The 23920-nt window shown below is 30.4% G+C and overlaps 1 protein-coding gene across 7 annotated transcripts in view; it reads right to left on the bottom strand.

Moving 5' to 3' along the window:
* chico (insulin receptor substrate 1 chico) overlaps positions 1-23920 on the bottom strand; it is a 150523-nt gene that overhangs the window by 55435 nt on the left and 71168 nt on the right. For 4 of the 7 annotated variants that reach the window (XM_075382297.1, XM_075382279.1, XM_075382288.1 and 1 more), the window contains exons 4-7: positions 18718-18920; positions 14140-14288; positions 9519-9795; positions 8080-8337 (exon numbers count right to left, since the gene is read on the bottom strand). In XM_075382297.1, coding sequence (XP_075238412.1) covers positions 8080-8337; positions 9519-9795; positions 14140-14288; positions 18718-18920 — 887 coding nt within the window. The remainder of the gene's footprint in view (positions 1-8079; positions 8338-9518; positions 9796-14139; positions 14289-18717; positions 18921-23920) is intronic. The other 3 variants (XM_075382314.1, XM_075382323.1, XM_075382332.1) reach the window with 1 other exon arrangement.

Below are 23920 nucleotides of genomic sequence, written 5' to 3'. Positions count from 1 at the left end.
TGCAGCATCTGACACATGATCTATAATCTGTAGTTTTTCATTTATTAATGGTTGAGTAAGTAGGAAATATCTTTTTAATAAAAAAAATACTACAATAAAAATTTTTCTACTGTATATATTTCAAAATGCTGTTGTATCCAGTTCAAAATCATTCAGAATCTGAATGCCTGGATACTGATAAACAAGGTAATAATAATTTAAATTACAAACTTCTAAAGTAACTTATGTTTGTGTTAAATCTGAAGATGATTCAATTTTCTAAAACAGGATGTAACCCAATCTTGGTAAGCATCTTCATACGATGAAGAAAAAATAAACTTACATACCATAATCTTTTGTATATCTTACAATTACTAACATGATACATGTACATGAAGTGGATGCTATATCAAAAGATTTATTTTTTACCTTAGCAATTAAGAGGTTATTAAAATGATAAAAAAAGGCATCAAATTAATATTGTTTAAAAACAGGATTGTATAAAAAGCTATCTTCCAAGATTTTGACTTGGTTAACAAAGAACAGTAAAAAAACAAATTCATAAAAAATAGAACAAGATACTTTTACATCTTGTTTTATGTGAAGTGATTTTTTCACTTCAAACGTGGTAAATAACAAAAATCGAACCAATCCAAAAGGAAAAGCTTAAAAACTTTAAGTCTAATTGATCACAGAAAATTAAACAAAGTGCTTTGTATTCTTTTGTAACTTATGATACTAAAATCTCAGTGGGCAATTTTGATTTTTGTTCAAATTCCACATTTTCATAAAAATGTATTTCAATGAACATTATCAAGTAGCATGTGATGTAGTGTCAAAAAACTGTTACAGAGTGACAAAGCTTTATATATAACATTACCAAAACGTGGACATGCATGAGAACCTAATAGTTATAAGAATTTCAATGATAATATGGTATATAATATTTTTTGTCAATGATAAACTGATAAAATTACTCACACTAGAACACATTGTATTGAAACACTACCACACAATTTATGATAACTAGCTAAATAAATGAAGCTTGTTCCCTTAACCATATCAAACTGTTCATTACATACGTAAAATTCCTATATTGTTAGGCATTTGTTAATAAACAATTGATGTATTGTGTTTTTAAGAACAAAATAATTATAGGTATGATGTAACTTGTGAGTATGAATATCTTTGATGAAATAGGATTTGTAAAAGTGGCAAATTCAGTTACAACACAGAACCTTATTATTACATAGTTTGAGTCAATACAATATTAAGCTGCATTCGCTTTCTTCATGTTTTAATAAGCACATAAGACCAATGTTCTACATTTATGCTTTCTCAATTTAACTAACAGTTAGAAAGAAAGACAACTTAAGATAGTGAAAAAGTTTTCTTTAGCTGAAAATGTTATGGCAAATCAGTGATAAAAGGATAATAATTTATAGCAGTGGCATGCTGACAATACCTACGCTTTTTTTTTTTTGTCTTCAGTCATTTGACTGGTTTGATGCAGCTCTCCAAGATTCCCTATGTAGTGCCAGTCGTTTCATTTTGGTATACATCCTACATCCTTAACAATTTGTTTTACATATTCCAAACGTTACCTGCCTACACAATTTTTTCTTTCTACCTGTCCCTCCAATATTAAAGAGACTATTTCAGGATGCCTTAATATGTAGCCTATAAGTCTCTCTTCTTTCATCCATATTTTTCCAAATGCTTCTTTCTTCATCTATTTGTTTCAACACCTCTTCATTTGTCACTTTATCCCATCTGATTTTTAACATTCTCCTATAGCACCACATTTCAAAAGTTTCTAATCTTTTCTTCTCAGATACTCCGATTGTCCAAGTTTCACTTCCATATAAAGCGCCACTCCAAACATATACTTTCAAAAATCTTTTCCTGACATTTAAATTATTTTTGATGTAAATCAAATTATATTTCTGACTGAAGACTCGTTTCGTCTGTGCTATTCAGCATTTTATATCACTCCTGCTTCATCCATCTTTAGTAATTCTACTTCCCAAATAACAAAATTCTTCTACCTCCATAATCTTTTCTCCTCCTATTTCCACATTCAGTGGTCCATCTTTGTTATTTCTACTACATTTCATTACTTTCGTTTTGTTCTTGTTTATTTTCATACGGTAGTTCTTGTGTAGGACTTCATCCATGCCATTCATTGTTTCTTCTAAATCCTTTTTACTGTCGGCTAGAATTACTACATCATCAGCAAATCATAGCATCTTTATCTTTTAACCTTGTACTGTTACTCTAACCTTGTTGTACTTGAATCTAAACTGTTCTTTAACATCATTAACTGCTAGTTTTATGTAAAGATTAAAAAGTAACGGGGATAGGGAACATCCTTGTCAGACTCCCTTTCTTATTACGGCTTCTTTCTTATAGTCTTCAATTATTACTGTTGCTGTTTGGTTCCTGTAAATGTTAGCAATTGTTCTTCTACCTCTGTATTTGAACCCTAATTTTTTTTAAATGCTGAACATTTTATTCCAGTCTACGTTATTGAATGCCTTTGCTAGGTCTATAAATGCCAAGCATGTTGGTTTGTTTTTTTTAAATCTTCCTTCTACTATTAATCTGAGGCCTAAAATTGCTTCCCTTGTACTTTTCCCTAATACTTTTCCTGAAACCAAATTGGTCTTCTCCAACACTTCTTCCACTCTCCTCTGAATTCTTCTGTAAAGAATTCTAGTTAAGATTTTTGATGCATGACTAGTTAAACTAATTGTTCTGTATTCTTCACATTTATCTGCTCCTGCTTTCTTTGGTATCATGACTATAACACTTTTTTTAAGTCTGATGGAACTTCCCCCTTTTTATAAATTATAAATATTACACACCAGTTTGTATAATCTATCAATTGCTTCCTCACCTGCACTGCACAGTAATTCTACAGATATTCCGTCTATTCCAGGAGCCTTTCTGCCATTTAAATCTTTTAATGCTCTCTTAAATTCAGATCTCAGTATTGTTTCTCTCATTTCATCCTCTTCAACTTACTCTTCTTCCTCTATAACACCATTTTCTAATTCATTTCCCTTCAATACTCTTCAATATATTCCACCCACCAATCAACTTTACCTTTCGTATTATAAATTGGTGTACCATCTTTGTTTAACATGTTATTGGATTTTAATTTATGTACGCCAAAATTTTCCATAACGTTCCTGTATGCTCTGTCTATTTTACCAATGTTCATTCCTCTTTCCACTTTTGAACACTTTTCTTTAACCACTCTTCTTTCGGTAGTTTGCACTTCCTGCTTATAGTATTTCTCAATTGTCGATAGTTCCTTTTACTTTCTTCATCACTAATATTCTTATACTTTCTACGTTCATCTATCAGCTACAATATATTGTTTGAAACCCAGATTTTCTACCAGTTCTCTTTGTTCCGCCTAAGTTCGCTTCTGCTGATTTAAGAATTTCCTTTTTAACATTCTCCCATTCTTCTACATTTTGTACCTTATCTTTTTTACTCAGATCTCTTGCGATGTCCTCAAAAATCTTCTTTACCTCCTCTTCCTCAAGCTTCTCTAAATTCCACCGATTCATCTGACACTTTTTCTTCAGATTTTTAAAACCCAATCTACATTTCACTATCACTAAATTATGGTCACTATCAATGTCTGCTCTAGGGTAAGTTTTGTAGTCAACGTGTTGATTTCTAAATCTTTGGTTAACCATGATATAATCTATCTGATACCTTGCAGTATCGCCTGGCTTTTTCCAAGTGTATATTCTTCTATTATGATTTTTAAACTGGGTGTTGGCAATTACTAAATTATACTTCGTGCAAAACTCTATAAGTCGGTCCCCTCTTTCATTCCTTTTGCCCAGCCTGTATTCACGCACTATATTTCCTTCCTTGCCTTTTCCAATGCTTGCATTCCAATCTCTAACTATTATTAAATTTTCATCTGCTTTTATGTGTTTAATTGCTTCGTCAATTTCTTCATATACACACTCTACCTCATCATCATCATGGGCGGTTCTAGGCACATAGACGTTAACAGTCATTGTCGTTTAGATTTTGATTTTATCCTTATTACAATGATTCTATCGCTATGCATTTTGAAATACTTTAATCTCTTCCCTATTTTCTTGTTCATTACGAAACCTACTCCTGCCTGCCCATTATTTGAAGCTGAGTTAATTATTCTAAAATCACCTGACCAAAAGTCGTTTTCCTCTTCCCACCGAACCTCACTAATTTCTACTACACCTACATTTAACCTATCCATTTCCCTCTTTAAATTTTCTAACCTATCAATCTTTTTTAAACTTCTAACATTCCATGCTCCGACTCGTAGAATGTTATTTTTTAATTTTCTGGTGACCCCTTCCTTAGTAGTCCCCACCCGGAGATCCAAACAGGGGACTAGTTTACCTCTGAAATATTTTACCAAGGAAGGCTATATGAAAATGCATTATTGCTATATGAAAATGCAGAGAGCTACATTTTCTTGGGAAAAAAGCAGCTGCAGTTTTCCATTGCTTTCAGCTGCACAGTACTCAGAGGACTGAGTGATGTTGATGTGGCCGTTTAAGTCGTCCTGACTTACACCTACGCTAACTAATGCAATATGACCACAGTGTTATGATAATCTTTTAAATGTACTCAGGTAAAATTTTTAACAGGAAAAAGGACATGGGAATTAGAAACAAGGTAAATGTCTTGTCTTCTCTTCAATGTATAAGGAATCCATTAAAAAAAAAAATCTTCTTAATAACATGGGACAAATCTGACAGACAAGAGAAATAGATATTACTACTTCCTGATACTAAAATTAATATTCATTAAATTAGGATTCTTTCTTATAATCAAAATTAACTTTAATGTCTTATTTTATCAAAGAAACCAAATAATTTAATAAATGTTTAATTAATAATAAGCAATAAGACTTCTGAATCTATGAAATTCCAAAAAAAAAACACACACCGAGAAGGAACTGGCAGTCTTTTTACTTAGCAATATATGTAGCTTCCTAGTTAAAAGACATATATTGCAGTTCTAAGGTTACAGTACTAAATTTAAGCAGTTTTATGCAAATTTTATCCTGCTGTAAGTCAATGCAATGTCAAAATACCTGGAAAAATCTGATTATACTGTACGTATAAAAAAAATCTTAGTGGATTAAGACAGAAAAATTAAATCACTCTTTTTAACTTAATTCTTTTTACTCATAATTAAAATATCTGAACTTTTAACAATTTATCAAAACCTATATTATCAGTAGTAAATAAATTTATTTTTATTTCTTAAAACTTCATGATTATTTTGGTCTTTTGAAGAGGTGGTCACCTTAGAGAACATGACTGTTGGTGTGGCCGTAATAATTATCATTCAAGGTTTATAGACATTAACATTTTTAATAAAAAAACATAATTGGAACTACAGAAGAAATTCCTTTCATTACAATTATACAAATTTAGTCAATGATATACATATTATTGTAATAACACAGATAATTTGGTAGATGACCAATAATGGAAAAGAAAAAGACATTAATAAAAAGATGAAACAATTTCTCAGAACACATTAATAAATTTTGTAAAACAGAAATAAAAGCCAAATATGAAAGTAAATAACAGTATTTACTGTAAATGAGGAGGGTAACTAATTTTTGTATTTTAAACAAATAAAATGTGCACTGAAAAATACAATAAATACCAAAGAGAGTATTTATCACAAATTTAGTTTACTAAAAAAACGCTTACTACTTGAAGTATTCTCTCAGAGAAGTCTGCGTATTGGTCTTTTGTTTAATAACTTCCTTTCCTAACACAATCTGAACTACATAAAACAAGTTGACAATTTTATTATCAAGTAATTGTTTTAATTTGTTGTCACAATTTAAAGCATCATTTATATGAAGCCAGGATTTCTTCAACTTCTTCCATCACAATCTTCTGCGTCTTTTGAAGTAGAAGCATTAGCATGCTCATCCATAATTTCTTTCTCCCATCACTTTCATTAAAGTGAACATCAATGTCAATGCCAATCTGCTGACCTAGTTCTAGGACTTCATTTTCAGTTTGAATTACAGTTCATAATCATATTTTCTTCCTCAGGTAACCCAATATAAATACCAACTTTCTTAAAACATGCTTTCTTTACATACTCAACTAGATATGTCAAAGACATTTTTTGAATCAAGTCATCTACATTTTCAACTGAGTTGATAACTGCTATAACAGTATCATTATTTCGCAGTGATAATGAAGTTCAAACAACTGAATTATTCTAAAGTTGATTTACTTTTAATGTTAGCAGATAAAAAAAATAAACAGACATTATTTAATGACAATTTCAGATAACATGGGACATTGTAAAAAATTAATATTACTTTTCTGTGTACTTTTTTCATTTTACAATGAATTTTTCAAACCAATCAGTGAAAATCGAGTCTTGTCTGTCATCCAAGCCTTTTGATGTGTGTACCATTCTACTTTCAGCTCAGACATACTCACATTTTTTAAACATCTTGGCTGCAGCAAATTGCTTATTATTAATGGAGAATCTTTTTCTCTTACAGCACTGATACACAACATCATTGTTATTTGTTTTAATTTTTTTAGTACCATACACATGACCTTTGAATGTCAGTTACTACTTAGTGGGTAAAGCTCGATAAAAAAGTCGTTTCATTAATGTCGTAAATGTCCTTGAGATCATAGTCTTTTATTAATGATGACAACTGCTACAATCACTCTGCCACTATGTTTTCACTGACAAATTCACATTCACCACACAACTTCTTTAAAATAATATTGTTTCAGTAGTAGAATTTTTCCAAGCAATCACTGTTTATAGTAAATGTCTCAATTTGAAGTTGTGTAACTTGTTGCGTTTTCTTTTAAAAGTTTACTGATAGGTAATTTTTGTACACAGACACCTTCAAACCAAGCCAAAGTTAAATCATTAACATACAGCCACATTATACAGTTGAAAAGTTCCTTTTTTTGTATTTTTATTAACATTTTAAACCTTTTTTAAACTTTCTTTTTCTTTAAAAATTTGTTGAATTTATGTTTTACCACAATTGTACTTTTCTACTAATTTTCTTGGTGACAATCCACAGCCAGCATCTTCAGTAACTTTTAATCGCATTTTTAAATGTAATGTTTTGATTTTGGTTTTCCTGACATTTTAATAACAAAATTAAAATAAAAAACTGAAGTGTTAAAATTTATAAAGCACATGAAAACACCAATGTTAGTTAAACAGACATGCAATTATGCACATAGCTCAACTGGATGTAATAGTGACAATATCAGCATTGAAGTCTGCTACCATTTGAATCATTTCAGTATGCTGGAGACAGGCTGGCGGCAGACATAACAATGTTTTTGTTTGCCTAGGTAACGTTAGAAGAGTGCATTCTATAAAGTAAGCTATGATAAAAATGTTGGGCAATATGCGACTATAAAAATGAATGAATAAGCAGCATATTTCTGTAAGTGCTTTAAATCTACATTTTCTAATTTTTTAAATTAAATTGTTTTTGTAAATGACTAGAAAGTTTTTGTACTAAAATTAAAATTTTCTCCTAAACTGCTATTAAATTTGTGACCACATTTAATTCTATATCAAAAAGAAGCAATGAATTACTTCAATGAATGGCCGCCTTCAATGAATGTCTGATAGTCTTTGTCGCGTTAGGGAGTGTTTGTCTCAGAGAACAATAATTTATTTATATACGTTCCAAGAAATACTGGTCTTTTATGGAGGTGGTCGCTGTGAGAGATTTTTATATTTCTACCTACAACTCAGTATTTACTTGTGTTTAATTAAATCTTAGAAAATTTTTAATTCTGCTTTAACTGTAACTATGACATTTAATAATAACAAAAAGACATCTGAGTTAAAAAGAAAAATGATAATCTTATTCGTTACATAACACATTGGTAATGATGGCTACCCCAACAAATGAAAGTAATATAACGAATCTAATTTTACATGCTTCTGAAGCGTTAGTATATAACAATAGAAAAAGTTAACAATACATGAAAAATATTAACAGAACTATGAAAAAAAAAATGTTAGTAACAGACAGAGAGAATATAGTACCCGAATGTAAGACAGAAGCTGTGCCATTTATAGTAGTGGAAGAACAAGAGGAAGAGACAGAAGTATAGCTATAACTAGCAGTAGAAGACAATGACAATAACAAAGATCTAGTAGCAGCAGTAGTAGTAGTTGTGGTGGTAATGGTGGTAGCAGCAACAACAGCAGAAGTAGTAAGAGTCCTAATGAGATTAGCACGTTCTGGTGTAGGACAGAGTACTGACCAACTCCTCAATAATGCTGGATGACAATATACTCCCTCTGCAAATCCATATTACTTCATAGACTTTAATAGAAATTTTAACTCAAAAGAAAATGAAAAACCTATAATACAAAGTGAATTACGTACTGATAGTAATATTATATAAGTTCTAGCATTAATATCTCAAGAGGGTTTTGAATTGATGGCTAATATCTCACATTAAACAGTCAGGTAACTTATAATGCAATTTTGAATTATCTCAGATTCAAAATTTGTTTTCATAAAAGGAAATTAATTCTCGATTGATATTAGAAATTTAATATACTTAAATTATAGAATAAATCTAGGTATCTTTCTACTACCTTACATTTTATGTACCCTCCAATAAATTAGTTACATACACATAAATTGAAGGGATTTCACTGGCCAAAGAACATTTACTTTGTTAGAAATGTTTCCTGGCTAACAATTAGTTCTTCCAACATGATGTCTTTTTAATCCTACTAGGGTTAAAATTACTACCAAGTAAATTTACTGGGGCAATATATAGAAAGACAAATGTAAATGAATAAAACAAATTATTAAAATAAAGACATCAATAACATTTTACACAAAATTTTTAATTTCATACAGAATCAATCATTACGGTAATTAAACCTGACTAAGCTTTTAACCATTTTTAGAGATCTTTTTTAAAACCTGATCCTTAACTTCAATAAACCTGGATTAAACAATTTATTTCAATTAATGTTTTTTTACTTCAATGGAATACTTACTTCCATGTATTCCTTTAATGGAACATAATAAAATATTTTTAATCATCACATAAAGGCATTGCCATTCAGAATCATCTATACAAATTACTTATCAGTTCATCAGTTATTATTATAATTTCATTACAAAACAGCCTACATGCAAGTAAAATACATCTCTACAAAGAAAAAGGCATTAGTCATGCAATTTATCAAACAATATATATATATATATATATATATATATAGATTAAAATAAAAAGGTTCACTATATACAGCTTAGACAACAAACAAAAGGTTAAAGAAAGGTTACAATGATAAATGTGCATATATAATTACAACTTGATAAATACAATTCAAAATAATATCCTTAAAACTGCATTCCTAAAGCAGCAACTAAACATAACAAGAGCCTTCAATACCTAAAGTAAATCTTCAATAAAATTTTTAACTTGCAAGAGTTAAATATTAAATTTTTCACTTTTTACCAGAGAGAATTGTCCATCGTGGATGACCATCATGAGTAGAACGAGTACCCTGATTCATGGGACGTGATGACTCATTTGTAGAATGCGATCGTCCTCTTGACACAGGGCCTAAATCTTTGCAATTTCGACAAGCACTCATTATAGCTGCATGCATGTTCTGAGCTATATTATTGTCTTCTGTCTGCATCCACAGATTGCCAGCCCCTGTGACTGAGCTCTGACCCACCTCCATATAAAAAAATGACTCAAGATCACCACATCGTCTGATACTCTGTAACTGAAAAATCCCATTTACTCAAATTAGCATTTCTTGTTAAGCAGTCTAAATCAATAACAAACCAATAATGAAGACATTAGAAAATATTCACTGTTTTCAGATGATGATAAGAAAACTCTGGTTCTCTAAAAACCCTAAAAGATCCTCTCTTGATCTGATGTAAAACCTTATTAGATAAAAAATATAGAATTTAACTTTCTTATATAGCACAACATAAAATATTAACTTTTTACCACGATCATAAGTAAATTATTGAATTTCAAAATTAACAGGAGGGACAAATATATCTGATTATACATAAAAAAGTATAATTAGTATTCTGAAAAAAAAAATGTATGTAAAAAATATAATTAAAGAGGGATTTGTTATACAGTAAAGAATTTACCAAATACGTTTATTTATAAAAGGACCAGTATAAGCTTTTTAAATTGATAAGTGTAGTATAAAATGAATGTAATCTTAAGAAAAAAATTGTAACAGAAAGTAATAACTAATGCCATAAGTAAATTATTATTTTTTCTATCAGAAATGAATAGCATAAAACTAGTCTGTTGACTATTCCTCATTCATTCCTTTCTGTTTTATACTAATCTTTTAATTTTTACTTCATTTATGTTACACCTGTACACATTTTATCTTCTTAATATCCCCATTACCAAATCAACTTAAACTGGGTTTTGTAGTAGATGCCTCACTAATGTTGTTTGTCTCTTTACAAGATCTTCTAAAAATTTCTCTTCTATTGTCAAACACAGCTTTTCGGAGCACATTTTTGGTTTCAGGTTCTAATGAAGCTCTTTTTGGCCAATTTTTCCTAATTCAATGATTTTCTCTGTCACTGCTATCCCATTCACACAAAAAACAAGGAAACTTTGTTTATCCTCCTTGCTGTCCTGGGAGCATAGATAATATCGCTGCACATAATTCACTTATGACACGTATTTAATTTTATCAACAACAAATTCCAAATTATCATAACCCTCTTTTAAATGAACAGAATGTCCAACGGGTAATGACAGATAAGTATTCCCATTGTGGACAACTTCGAGGCTTCTTTTGGATGAATCTATGAATGGTCTCCAATCGGTACTTTTGTATGTAATGTTAAATCAAATCAAAAGTCCACATACATTAGGGCAGAAGACTAATTCTCCTACTGAAAAATACGGAAGAAAATCATTTTCTCAGTACCTGAACCAGGAAAATGAGGTGTCAGCTGCTAGGCAGGTTCTTCTCTATAAACCTTCAATGAAGCAATTCTGAATTTTCTTTAGTCAGATGTAAGTCTCGAACCAAATCGTTCAGTTCAGATTATGAATAAAGCTCTGGTGCACAGCTATTTCCGGTAAATTTTCTGGTGGAATTGGCACAGGCACATCTGAATCATGAAGAAAAAGGCAAAAAACAGATGGCATATTTGGTTAGACCTTCAGCACATGTGTTGCAAACATAGTGGGGTGCCCAAGCTTTGTCTTCATTTCCTACTTTCACTCCAAAACATATGAGGTACACTTATCGAAAAACCTGTTATATTTCTTTTTTGCCTTTCTACATACAAATGTAACAAAAAGAATCTGCAGAGTTTTTGCAGCCTCTTGAAGCCATTTTGAAAACAGAAAGACTTGATTTACACATGTTGATAGTTGTAACAGCAAAATAAAATATATTATATTAATTTCTTATAAACAAAAAAAAAAAGTTTATGTTTATTTTATAGTATCACATTTTTGGAATTTTTCAACTTTTTACAAATTTTGAAATTTCCAATTTGTGAAAATCCTGATGTAATGTAAAAAGATGAAGGTTATTTTTGGATTCAATGCTAATACATACAAATCAAATATAAAAAGTTAAAAAACATTTTGGCTTTTCCCAACGTTTTATTTAATTTTTTAAATGTGGTGTCTGCTTTTCAAATAAATATATTTTTCTCTACCTTATTACATCATATTCTGCAACCAATCTTCCTTCGCTATTTATATGTTAATACAATATTTTCCTTCCATTATCTTTTACATTTTTGGCATTTATTTAGTTTTAGTGTGTTCCTCATTAATCATGGTTTTTTACCTACTGTTACTTTTACCAAACATCTCATCCATCAGCTTCTGTCTTAATTATATCATTTTTTAGCTTCATCCATTCATTTTCAATCCAATCTTTGTTGTAGTAACGTTATGGCTGAACCTACAATTTGTTAATATTTTGATTTTACTTCTTTATCCTGTTTATGTTCCTATCTCATTGTTTTCTTTTTCTCTTTAATTATTGTAAGTTCGATTTCAATTCATAATTAAATTTTAACCAGAATTATTACTGTTTTTGGGCGTATTTTGAAGTTTGTGATTTGGTTTCAAAATTTTAAACTATTAGGCAATCTATGAGATATCTTCCTGTATTTCTTGAAATCAACCACATATATAATTTATTTTAATTTTTAAGCAGGGTTTCATAAGTTTATACTTAGTGTAGAACTGTAAAAATCTGATTCTGTTTTCATTTTTTTTTTCTGTCTTGTAATCTCCAATTATTTTCCCTTTTTGCTCCTCTCCTAGTATACCGTTACAGTCTCCCATTACTAATAAATTATCACTCCCTTTTATGCATTTGATTAGATATTTCTTCATTCATTTTTTCCCACTTCATCTTCTACTGAAGAAGTTGACATATAAACCTGCATTATTACAGCAGACTTGGGTTTTGAATCTACTGTGACCAAAACAATTCTTTTGCCGAGTTGCTTATAATTACACATTCTGCCACTTTATTAAATTATAATTACTCATATCTACCACTACATTTCTACTTATTGTGTTAATTACTTTATTACGCCCTGATCAAAAATCTTCTTTGTATTTCCATTTCACCTCACTAATTTGTATTATATATAGCTTTAAATTATTTAAAAATTTGAACTCAATTAGTTGATTTATTTATTAGTTTATTTAACACCATTAGTTGATACTCTGAACAGCTACTTAAAGGGCTGTTGCTCTCTTTCTGGGATTATTTCTTTGCTTGTCCTCTCTGCACATACCCAATCATTACATTGGCATATGCCACTATATCTGTCTGCTTCTCAAAGGGTTGTGGGATTTTCTTATTTATCTAAAGGCAGCTAATAATTGTCTGTAGAGCAATACCCTTATTACCATTTTAACATTACGGTTACATTATAGGGTTACATTATAGGGGTGTCTTCCCCTACGGGGTTGGGAGGCAACTGAATTGAATACATCAGTCTCACATATACACCAATATACTTGGGTACTGATGCAACAAACAGAATTGATTGAGGGACTGGAATAATTATATGTACTGTAAAATAATTAAAAAAAAGAAAATCATTGAAACAGTCTTATATTTAATGCTGAATGTTATTATACACCAAATTCGGAACTATTCTGGTCCATCGTGTATAGAAAACTAGTGCTATAGTGAAAGAGGACCAGTTACTTGTGCTGTACTCTGCCAAGTGAGTAATGCTTCAGCTTAGAGTAGAGACAAATTGCCGCACTGTCTTTTCATTTTTCATTTTTTCACAATTAGTGACTCCAAAATTGATATTAAAAGGATTGACTTGGCTTAATCAAAAACTAATATATTTTAGTTTTTTTTTTGTATTGACTTTTATCACAAATGGTTGGTTTTGGGATATAATTAAGCAAACCACTAAATATGGTAATATATTATGTGGTTTGTTAACAAGAACCCTGCCACTTTAAGTAGAATTATCATAGACTTCCTTTATACATTCTTTACATTTTTGTATTTATATTTTAAATATAATTAAGAATTTTAGATTTACTTGATAAGCATTTAAGGTATTAGCATATAATGCAGCTTCTACAATTTTGCATCGATTAGCATCTGATTAAATTATTAAAGTCTGATGATAAAACAGTATTTTACTAGTAGAACTATATTTCCAGTAGATGAATTAAAAAAAAGTAAGCACTAATTCAATATTTAGTTTCTAACTTCTGAATTTACATGGAACAATCATCTTAGTATTCAATCCCACAAGAAGTGGTTAGTAGTATGTCTTCAGCACTGATATTATTATTTTGGTAAACAGTTTACAAGAATAAAATGTATAATGATGAGATATCATGACTTATTATAAGTATATGACATTCATTATCATTCATTTATATCCGAAAATGTTTGACCAATTCTCTAATAATGCTAGGCCTAAAAGCATTTTTTTTAAGAAAAGGGGAATAATTTGCTCATATGAATTTAATTTGATGTAAATTTAAGTGTAATGAACTTCAATAATTTTTCTCAAAAGCATCTACAACTAAAAATTTTACTAAGTAGTAATAAAATTAATGAGATTACCGAAAATTCAATGGTATCCGGTTTTTCTGAACCAGGATCCATCTTAACAAGTGAAAGGGTTCTATCAGTCAAACAAAGAAGGTAAGGTCCAAGTATATTTCTACTATGACCCAATTCTTTCTTCTGTACAGTAACTTGCCATACATGCTCTGTAAAAAAATTAAAAAAATTATAAAGAGGTTTTATCATAGAAGTAACATCATGACAAATTTAAAAGAAAAAGTGCAAAACTTTTTCTCATTATGTGCCATATGCCATTTCTTAAGTGTTAAAATATAAGAGTTATCAAAAACTACACAAAAAAAGTTTCTAAGAACTAATGTGAACAGAAGACCCATCAAGAATGCTAACCCCAATAACTCACACCTATTAATCAACTGTTTACTAATACATACATTTTCTGTTAATGTCAAGCATATACAACAGAAAACTACTAATCTGGCAGTAACACATTCAGCATAGTGCAGGAAAACAAGTGTATTTGATAAGTCTAAACTGTACATCCATAAAAACTTTGTATAACTTGGCGAACTATTCTTTTTCAGTTTATTTATCGTATGGTAATCTATAAAGTAGTATCTTATGTTTGAACAAAATTTTTATTAAGAAAATAATAAATTCAGTAAAATGAAAAAGATTAAATATAATACTAAACTTGTTTTCCATCTATACTGTATATAGTACGATCACTTTCCATTTGTTAATTAATTTTTTTTTTGGCTATCATCTGATCAACATGGTTGAAATAACATTTTGTATTATTATTTTAATATTTTTTTAAATAAAAGGAACAAAGCTAAACTTTAAATAATCACAGGAAATATGGAAACTGCGAGGATGAAATAGGCACTTTAAAAAATTTGTTAAATATTGTCGGGGTGAGATATCCATACACTATTTTAACAACAGCATTGAGAAATTTTTTTTGAGTGACATCACAAGATAAACTAACCAAAGCCAGCTGCCTGAACTCAAATAATAGGAATATAAACTAATAAATACATTTTACATATCAATCAATAGTCAATTCCTTGGCAGAGTTCAGTATGACGCATTAACAAATGAGGAATCATTAGTGCGTGTTAAACCATTTACTATCATGAACATGATGATACAAAACAAAGATTATTACATAAAAGATAAACAAAAGATAACCGTACCATTTAAAATCAAAATGGGGATTTTTCTTTTACCTAATTAAAACATACATTATGAATAGCATTGTTAAATTCTACTGTTATATCAAAGACGTAAGAGTATCTAACTATCTATCTTTGATTATTATCTTATATCTTTGATATAAGATAAGCAATAACCAAAAGCAAAGATAGCAATAACCTCTATTTTTCTACTATTAAAATGGCGTTCTTGAAGTTGGAATAACTCTCATTTCTCCAGCATGTTAATAAAAATACTTAACATTTAATGAAAAACGTAATAAAAAAAAATTGATTTAATCCGAAAATAATTCCACTCATTGGTCAAAATTGAACATAACTTACATTGAAAAAAGATAATATTGTGAAGTGTTATATTTTAGGGTACTTCTCAATGCATGTGAAATATGGACAGTTACACCAAGACTAACATAAGGACTAAAGACATTTCAAATGTAAATGAAAGGAACTGAAGATTTTAATAGAACGAAAATGAAGTAATAATGGGAGTGAATAAAAATATAAGCTTCTTACTCGGAACAATTCAGAATGGAAAAGTAAACTGGCTAGAACATATAATGAGAGGAAAAGGATTAATTAAAACACAATGCTACACGAATCAATTAAAAGTGCAACATAAAACTTTATACTTATTTAAAAGAAAATTGCAGTTATCAAGAACTCAATAGTTATGCTAGAAACAGAAAATAATGGAGATATAATCATGGTTCAAGGGATCTGCCTCAAGAGAAATAACTTTATATGATACAAACAATACATAAGCTATTGATAAATAATGAAGGTAATTTTAATCTACTGTCTGAGCACATCAACACAAAATTGGTTTTGGAGAGGAAGGCAGTTTTTATATATCTCCTCTTTTCATAGATCTTTTATTAAAAACATTGCTTTTTCAGGTAATCAGTACATTAACTACAACCTCTTAGAAAATTATTCTCTATGTAAATTGGTGTGCATTCACAGAAATTATTTTTAGGGTTGATAGTAAACTGTTAAAAATGACACGTTAAAATGTTTAAACACTAATACACCTGCAGCACTGATATAAAATACAAACATAATTCTCTCTGTAAAGATCAATCTGAAGATCTCCTTTGGTTGTTGCAAAACTTTGCTGACATTATTGGAAAGAACTTACAACAAATGCCTTTATATACTGTCAAAAATGTTACATATTTAGATTTTAATACATTTCACTAAATTCTTGGTTTTTTTACTTCAGTTCCAGTGTAATAAATATTTACATTTACTCATTTTTCATTTAAGTAACCTCAAATGAAATCAGTTATATTCAAAGATAAAGTAATGTAAATGGCAGACTCAATGTAAACTTCACAATAACATGAGTATTATGTAATGTTATAAAAATGCGGTTATATATTTCATAAACACAACTGATTCTACAGGATTGATTAATAAACATTGAATCATCCTTAACACTGCACTATAACGAACAATAGTGAACAATAAACCAACACTATATAAGAAGCAATCTTCTGAAGATATATTTTTTAAATTCTGGGAAGTACCAATTGAGGGTTGGAATGAAATTAGCAAAACATATTTATAAAGCAAGTTCTATTTCTAAATGTCACTTCTGCAGCTCTATGATCACTATTCTATGCATGTTGTCTGTTGAGTCACCCAGATATGTTAGGAAAGAATTGACACCTCTCTCAATCAGTTCTCTGGTCTAAATGCTTTTTAGTGTTCATCATTTTTAAGAAAATTGAGGCATCCACAATGTATGGATTTAAGTTTGTGATCCATTTCTTGCATGTAAGGAACATTAAACTGTTTGAAATTTATACCACATTTGTAATGTTCATGGAGAAAATTCAATGAGCAATTCTACTGTACGGTGATGGATGCAAATGTTTAATGAAGAATGCAATAAAATGTGTGTAATGATAAACAGAGTGTGCAACCATTTTTGATTACCAACAATCCGGAGTGTATAACTGATTACCAAATTATAAAAATATGATTCCAATCATATCACTTTCCTAGCATTTTCCAGAAATTTCTCATTCGTTTCTATACAAAATTGTATCTGAGAGATTGAATTTCAGAAACTGGTTGCCTAAGATGCTTATAGAAAGTCACAAATGAAATGATTGGGCAGCACAATTACATGGATTAACTTCGTACACAGAACAAGGGGATGACTTCTTGAACAGTGTTGAGGACAAAATATAGGTGTTGCACATAAAACCTGAAATGGAAATCTATGACAACCTATGGAATGGCAACATTCTTCATCCCCAGAAACACAAAAATGCAAGCTGATTTTTCTACTTGGAAATCCCATGTGGTCATTAAAGTTTTGGGATAAAAAAGTAGTTTTGCTTGAAGACTTCTTGCTGTACAATTAATAATGATGTCTATTGTAAACAGTAAAAAATTAGTTTTTAATCCTGTGATTGAAAATAGTGGCTTGAATTTAAATCTTAACATAATCTAACAATAAAACAACTACCTTTTCATGTTTGACATTTTAAAGGTATTAATATTCCTTTTAAGCCAATCTCAGAGGTGGAGTGATTGTATCTCGGTCTTTCATCTGGAGGTCCTAGGTTCAAATCAATCAGGCAAGGCAATTTTCATACACTAAAAAATTTAATTTCCATAACCCACATACAAGCGTCAAGCTTGTGGTGATTTCAACCAGCCAAAAAAATGTTTTTATGATTTTCGAGTGATTAGAAAAAACTAGCTTATGGTAGCCATTTTCCAACTTGGTATGTGGTGTACTAGCATCGGAATGGTTGTTTTTATCCTCTTTCTTCTTAACATTATATCATCTTGGAAATGACTTTTCTTACACTATTAACTTAATTAAATATATAAATAAATTTTACTTCGGTTGAACAGACCACAGAATTGTTTTTGAGCTCCCAATTTGTAATAATACTTAACCACCAACTAAAACACATACTCTTTTTTTAAATATGTTTAGCTCTGCCAAACCCTCCATGCTGGCACCCCAGCGACTACAGAATTATACTAATATTCTTCTATGTTATAGATGGGGAAGCATGATGATTTAAGAAATGTAATCCTTCCTCTACAACAGAATGACTAAGATAACAAGTACATGTTTTAATATAGAACTGAATTGCTTTCATAATCTCATTTTTTAAATGGTGTAATTATGAATGCGAGTGATTGGATATACAGACAAACGTATGCGTCAAGTCCACACTATTAGTACAGATACCTTTTGATCCTTTAACTCAGTTAAGTAAAAAATAAAAAGCTAAATCCAAATTTATTCAATAGTTAAACTTACAATTAGAAAAATACTATGACTGAGAAGTTTAATTAATAACAGGGATGAGAAGGATAAAAGTTTAGGGTAATTTTGAAAACAAAGTGACCATAACTACACCATACATACCGAATGTTGGTTTAGGTTGTTCTCCATCAGGGACACCCTCACCATGCTGCAGAGTAAGTAACAATTTAAGCCATTCCTCAACCTCTTCTTCAGTTTCCATAACAAGGCAAAAACAATCATTTTTTGTATATAAAGCTATCACCCACTTCTGACGAGTATCATTACGCTTGTTTATATTAAAACATGTCTTCAGCGATATACTCCTGAAAATATAATAATACTTACAATACTATGAATAAAAACAGCCAATAATAGCATTATATATTAAAAAAGACCACCTGTTTACAGAAAATTTCAGTTCAGTAACTGTAAGGGAAAAGAACATATCAATGAATTTTTGGTTTGTGACTTTAGAACTATGATTCAGCTTCAAATCAACCCATTGCCAAGTAAAACATTACCCTTTTCATAAATACAAGTTACTTCTGAATGCCTGAGTTTTTCCTTTCATTAACTGTGCGCTTATATTTTTATAAATAAAATCTAAACTTTTTTCTAATTGTACTTTCTATCAACATCAATATCTGATAGATACTAATTCACTCATGATTATTAATTTAAATTGACTTAAGAATGAAATAAACTGAAATAGAGGTAGTTAAAATAAAGTAGGCTATCTCCATGGCAAAGTGGTAGTATCTTGGCCTTTCATCTGGAGGTCCAGGGTACAAATCCCAGTCAGGCATGGTATTCTTCCGACGCTACAAAATTCCAATTTCCATATCCCACAAACTAGTCAATATAAAATAATAAAAAAATTTCATGAGCAAAGTCAATTGTTATTGGAAACCCATCTGAATTATTACTCTATTTAAAAAGATTCTAACAAAATTATTAAAACACAGTAGTACTACTAACAAATAATAGATAACATTAGCATCATGACTGATTGAATCATAAAATTTATATAATACTCTTAAAAAAGTATTTTGCCTTTCATTTGCACTATTCTGGGTTTGAGTCATGATTTAGCTTAGCATTTTTCACATAAAAAATTCATCTCTTATCTTCACGGTAACTGCAATAGGATATAGTACTTGCTGAATGATTTTATATCAGGAACAGTTCAGAAAGTAGCAACCCAAATCCATTTATGGTGGTAAAGTAGAGTAAAGATTGCAGTGTGAATCACAACTGAGAAACACATGGATGTTAAGGTACTGGCTAAATAATAAAAAAAAAATTTCTTGATTTAATTATCAGTCATATCACCACAAATTTTTAACTAGAAAAAGAAAGCGTGAAGGCAAGTGTCTAGTACCTTTTGAATTTAGATTTACATTATATGATCCAAGGTAGGATAATTCAAGCTTTACATAACTCAGATTAACAGATATTTATGTGTAATCTTTGTAGTAACATACAATACTTTAACCTGTAAAAGAGGATACCAAGAGAAAGAAGGCGTATTATTTAATTTGATGTACCAAATATATAAATCTCAAGAGATGTTTAGCAAAACCTAAATATATTGGAATTTCTTAAAAGAAGAAACAAGTTTTTAAGCAATTCCTGACCTTATGATGTCCAGTTAGGAAACTGATAATCTTTCTACATAATCCCACACAGAAAATATGCAGACCCAAATTTGAAGCTGTATTTTGGTTAAGTGGGCAAGCTAGTTTAATGCATCACCTAACCTTTCACTTGTTCACTTTTATATTTGCTCATGCTAAAATTTAATTTCTTTATACTATTTTAAAATTTTTTGAGTGATATAAGTGGTAAAGTTAATTTACCTGCTTAGTACAATTAATTTTATATCCTTATACTTACATCGGAGGGCCTAATAGGCCCTCTGATGATTCTCCATTAAAAAAATTCATGCACCAAATGGGCTAATAAATTAATCAGCCTATAAATAAATCACTATATCTTATTTGATTAACTGTACTAACATTTCAAATAGTTATCTTTATTTCTATGCAAGCTGTTTATTTTTTTCTGAAAATTATCCAATTTTGTATAATATTCACAGTAATGTTTCAATTTTGAAGATTTTTTTTTATAGAGAATTTTGTGTATTTAGGTTTAAAATCTCTGAAGTAAAATAGTTCTTTAGTAAAACAACTCGTTTCTTACTTTTTGTGTCTAAGGTTTGTCATTCCAAAAAATTTACAATTGCTTCATCTACATTTATAAAATAACACACATGGCACCATTATAGCGATATGAACACAAAGTATAAAAAAAATGATAGCCAATCAGTCTGGCAACTAACCACATAAAAAGAAACAAGTTCTGCTGCAAATAAAATTTTAAACTGTTTGAAAAAAGTAAATTTTACCATGATAAAACACAAAAAGAAACAAGGTAAAAAGTTTATGTGACACAATAACAGCAAGAAATTTTTTTTTAGTATGAAACATCAAATAATCTGGGTTTATATACTTACTGAATACATATAGTCCAGTGTTTGATGGTGTTTTGCTCAGAATTCTTTTGGACGACACAGATTCACGTGAAATTTAGACTAATTAGGGAATAGCTCAAGGAACAAAGGTTATATGGTGCTGATGTGTGCTTTTATCCTGGGGGTTGATGCAACCCCTTCTCGAGGGTGGAAATTATTAATTTAAAATAACCGGAGAAATCAATGGAGGAATAAATTCTAAGCAAAAATGTTCTATAAAAGTTTTTTGTAGTCAATATTTTTTGAATTATTCATGATTGAAAATGTTGATTTTTCATCCAACCATTGAAAAATTTTTCACGAATAATTCAAAAACTTTATAGAAAAAATTATTATTAGCAAAAATGAAGCTTATAAAATAACAAAGAAATTTTTTTTTCTGGAGATTTTATATGAACAAAGTTATGCCTCGTTGAAGGTAATTTTTTGTTCACTGAAAACTGAAGTCGAACCTTTCAATGTTAAATAACGGAAAAATGGAAAATTTTAGAGGAAAACTTACAGGATATTTTTTAAAGTACTTGAAAATACCTTTAAAATTAGCTTTAGTAAAAATCATTAGTATGAAAACTATCGGAGTTACGGTGAAAATAAAATGATTGTCTCACTTTTTCGGAGAAAAATTCAGCAATGAAACAAATGACTTTACTACAAGAATTGGAATTGAACGTAATCCTTTTAAAATTTATTTTATTTAAGTACTAATAATATGTTCTAGAAGTTTGACCGATTTAGAATACATAGATTTGAAAAAAAGGTTGATTTAAATTTGAAAAATACTTTGAAATTTCTTAAAAACTTTCTTTTTTCACGATAATTCAAAAACTAAAGAATATACGTAAAAAAATAATAGAGTACAAAAATTTCTTTTTTTTTTTTTTATTGAAAATTTTGGTTTTTTTTTATTCTGTAGAATAAAAATTGATTGAGATATCACCATTAGAAGTTTGCATTTGGGTGCGAGGACCACCTTACCCAAGCCCTTTAATCCTTTGTGGGTGGTGATGTAATGGCTGCTGGTGTAAGACATTTTCAAAAAAAATTTCATGCAGAAACTATTTAAAGTACTTCAAACACACATTCATGTATAAAAACAATATACACCTTGGTTTTTGCTGATTTCTGTCACTAATCTAGTTAAGAAACAGTGTTTAATTATATTGTGAGAAATAGCTTATGTGAAAATGGCACAAGTTTCATTGAACGCACTAGTATTTGCAAACTATAGGTGATGATTTCAGTTATGTTTTACATTGAGTTCTTTTCATGTAAAAGACACTGAATAATAATAGTAACATTGATGGTAATATAATAACAATAACAATTTTGAAGAAGTAGTGGACCTACGCAGGAATAGTATAATAAGGTTTTATTATAATAATAATAATATAAATATTCATATTTATTTCCTTCTGAATTTTTGTCTCTAAAATTTTTTTTGAATTCAAACAAAGCATGCTGAGATGAAGTTTTGGAAGGAACAGTTTGTAAACAAATTACTAAAATACGAGCGAAAAACACGAAAACAAAATTGCACACATCTTGTTATATACGCATGGTCATTGAATTCACCTAACTGAAGTAAAATGGTTCGCAATCATGTTGCATCAGGAATTCCCACCTCAAAATGACTGAAAGAACATCTCCTACCATCTCTTGGAATTTATATGTAACATAAAGACAAATAGCTGATCATATTCAGAGACTCATATATGGGTTTCCACCCTCTAGCGTAATGTCGCTGAATGGCTTTGACAGCATGTGACACTTACTAACCTTATGGTAGCCCTGAAAAAGGCTGTTTTTGTCGTTGATAGGCTTCAACAGCTCATTGTAATTATTAACCTTATGGTAGCCCATAAAGAGCTGTTGTCATCGAATGGCTTTAACGGCTCATAATTCATAACCTTGTGGTGGCCCTGAAAAGGGCCATTTTTTTCCATTAGCTCTGAGAAGAGCTGGTCTCTGGCAAAGACAGGGAGTTGTGGATCGTCCAATGAATTTGAAGTTAGACCGGGCTTTCCCTCAGCAGCCCGGGTAGTAGGTCCCCACTACAGTGTGGCCGTGGTAGCCCCGGAGTGTCGGGTCAGCATCAGTCATCCTTCACTGGTGTGGCCAAGGTGGTTCTCCCCAAGCAATCCCACACTGGCTACTGCAGCTGAGTCCACCGACTAGGGCAACTGAAGCCCGAGAAGTTGGAGCAGGAAGGTAACATCCACGTCCAGCAGCTCCCTCAGCGGGCCGGCCAGGCATGCTGCTTCAGCAGGGATGTTGGCATCCACAGGGAGGTCCCACATTGAGGTGGCCAGGGAACTTCTTCCATCTTCTTCTTCTTGATCTTCTCCAGGTGGTGGTGACGATGAATTGAAAATCCACTCTCGTGCATGCTCTTTTATTGGAACGTGAGAGTGGTGGGCTGCAGCGTCGCTAAGGTGGGAGAACTGCTCGGTCATCTGCACGGCGGTAGTGATGCTTGTATCAGCGTGTGTGTATAATGTGAACCAGCTCACATCTGAGTTGCTACCATGTTCGTTCGCTGATATTAAATTAGGCATGTATGTGGTAACAGTAAGTACAGGTAGCCCATAGATGGGTTGCCGCCGTGAAGGGTTTAACTCAAAAATTTCAAAAATGAAGGGCTCAAGGAATCATATACACATACATATTTATATATAAATGAAAGCAAAGGTCGGAGAAGAAAAGTAACAGAGCACACCGTAGGCGATGATCCATAGAGTTATATTAATAAAACATGCTATTATAACGTACATAAAATTTTTATTTCTCTCC

The sequence above is a fragment of the Lycorma delicatula genome, chromosome 1, assembly GCF_047948215.1.
Source record: "Lycorma delicatula isolate Av1 chromosome 1, ASM4794821v1, whole genome shotgun sequence".
In the NCBI taxonomy this organism is placed as follows: domain Eukaryota; kingdom Metazoa; phylum Arthropoda; class Insecta; order Hemiptera; family Fulgoridae; genus Lycorma; species Lycorma delicatula.
This window is presented reverse-complemented; position numbering and strand designations above follow the sequence as displayed.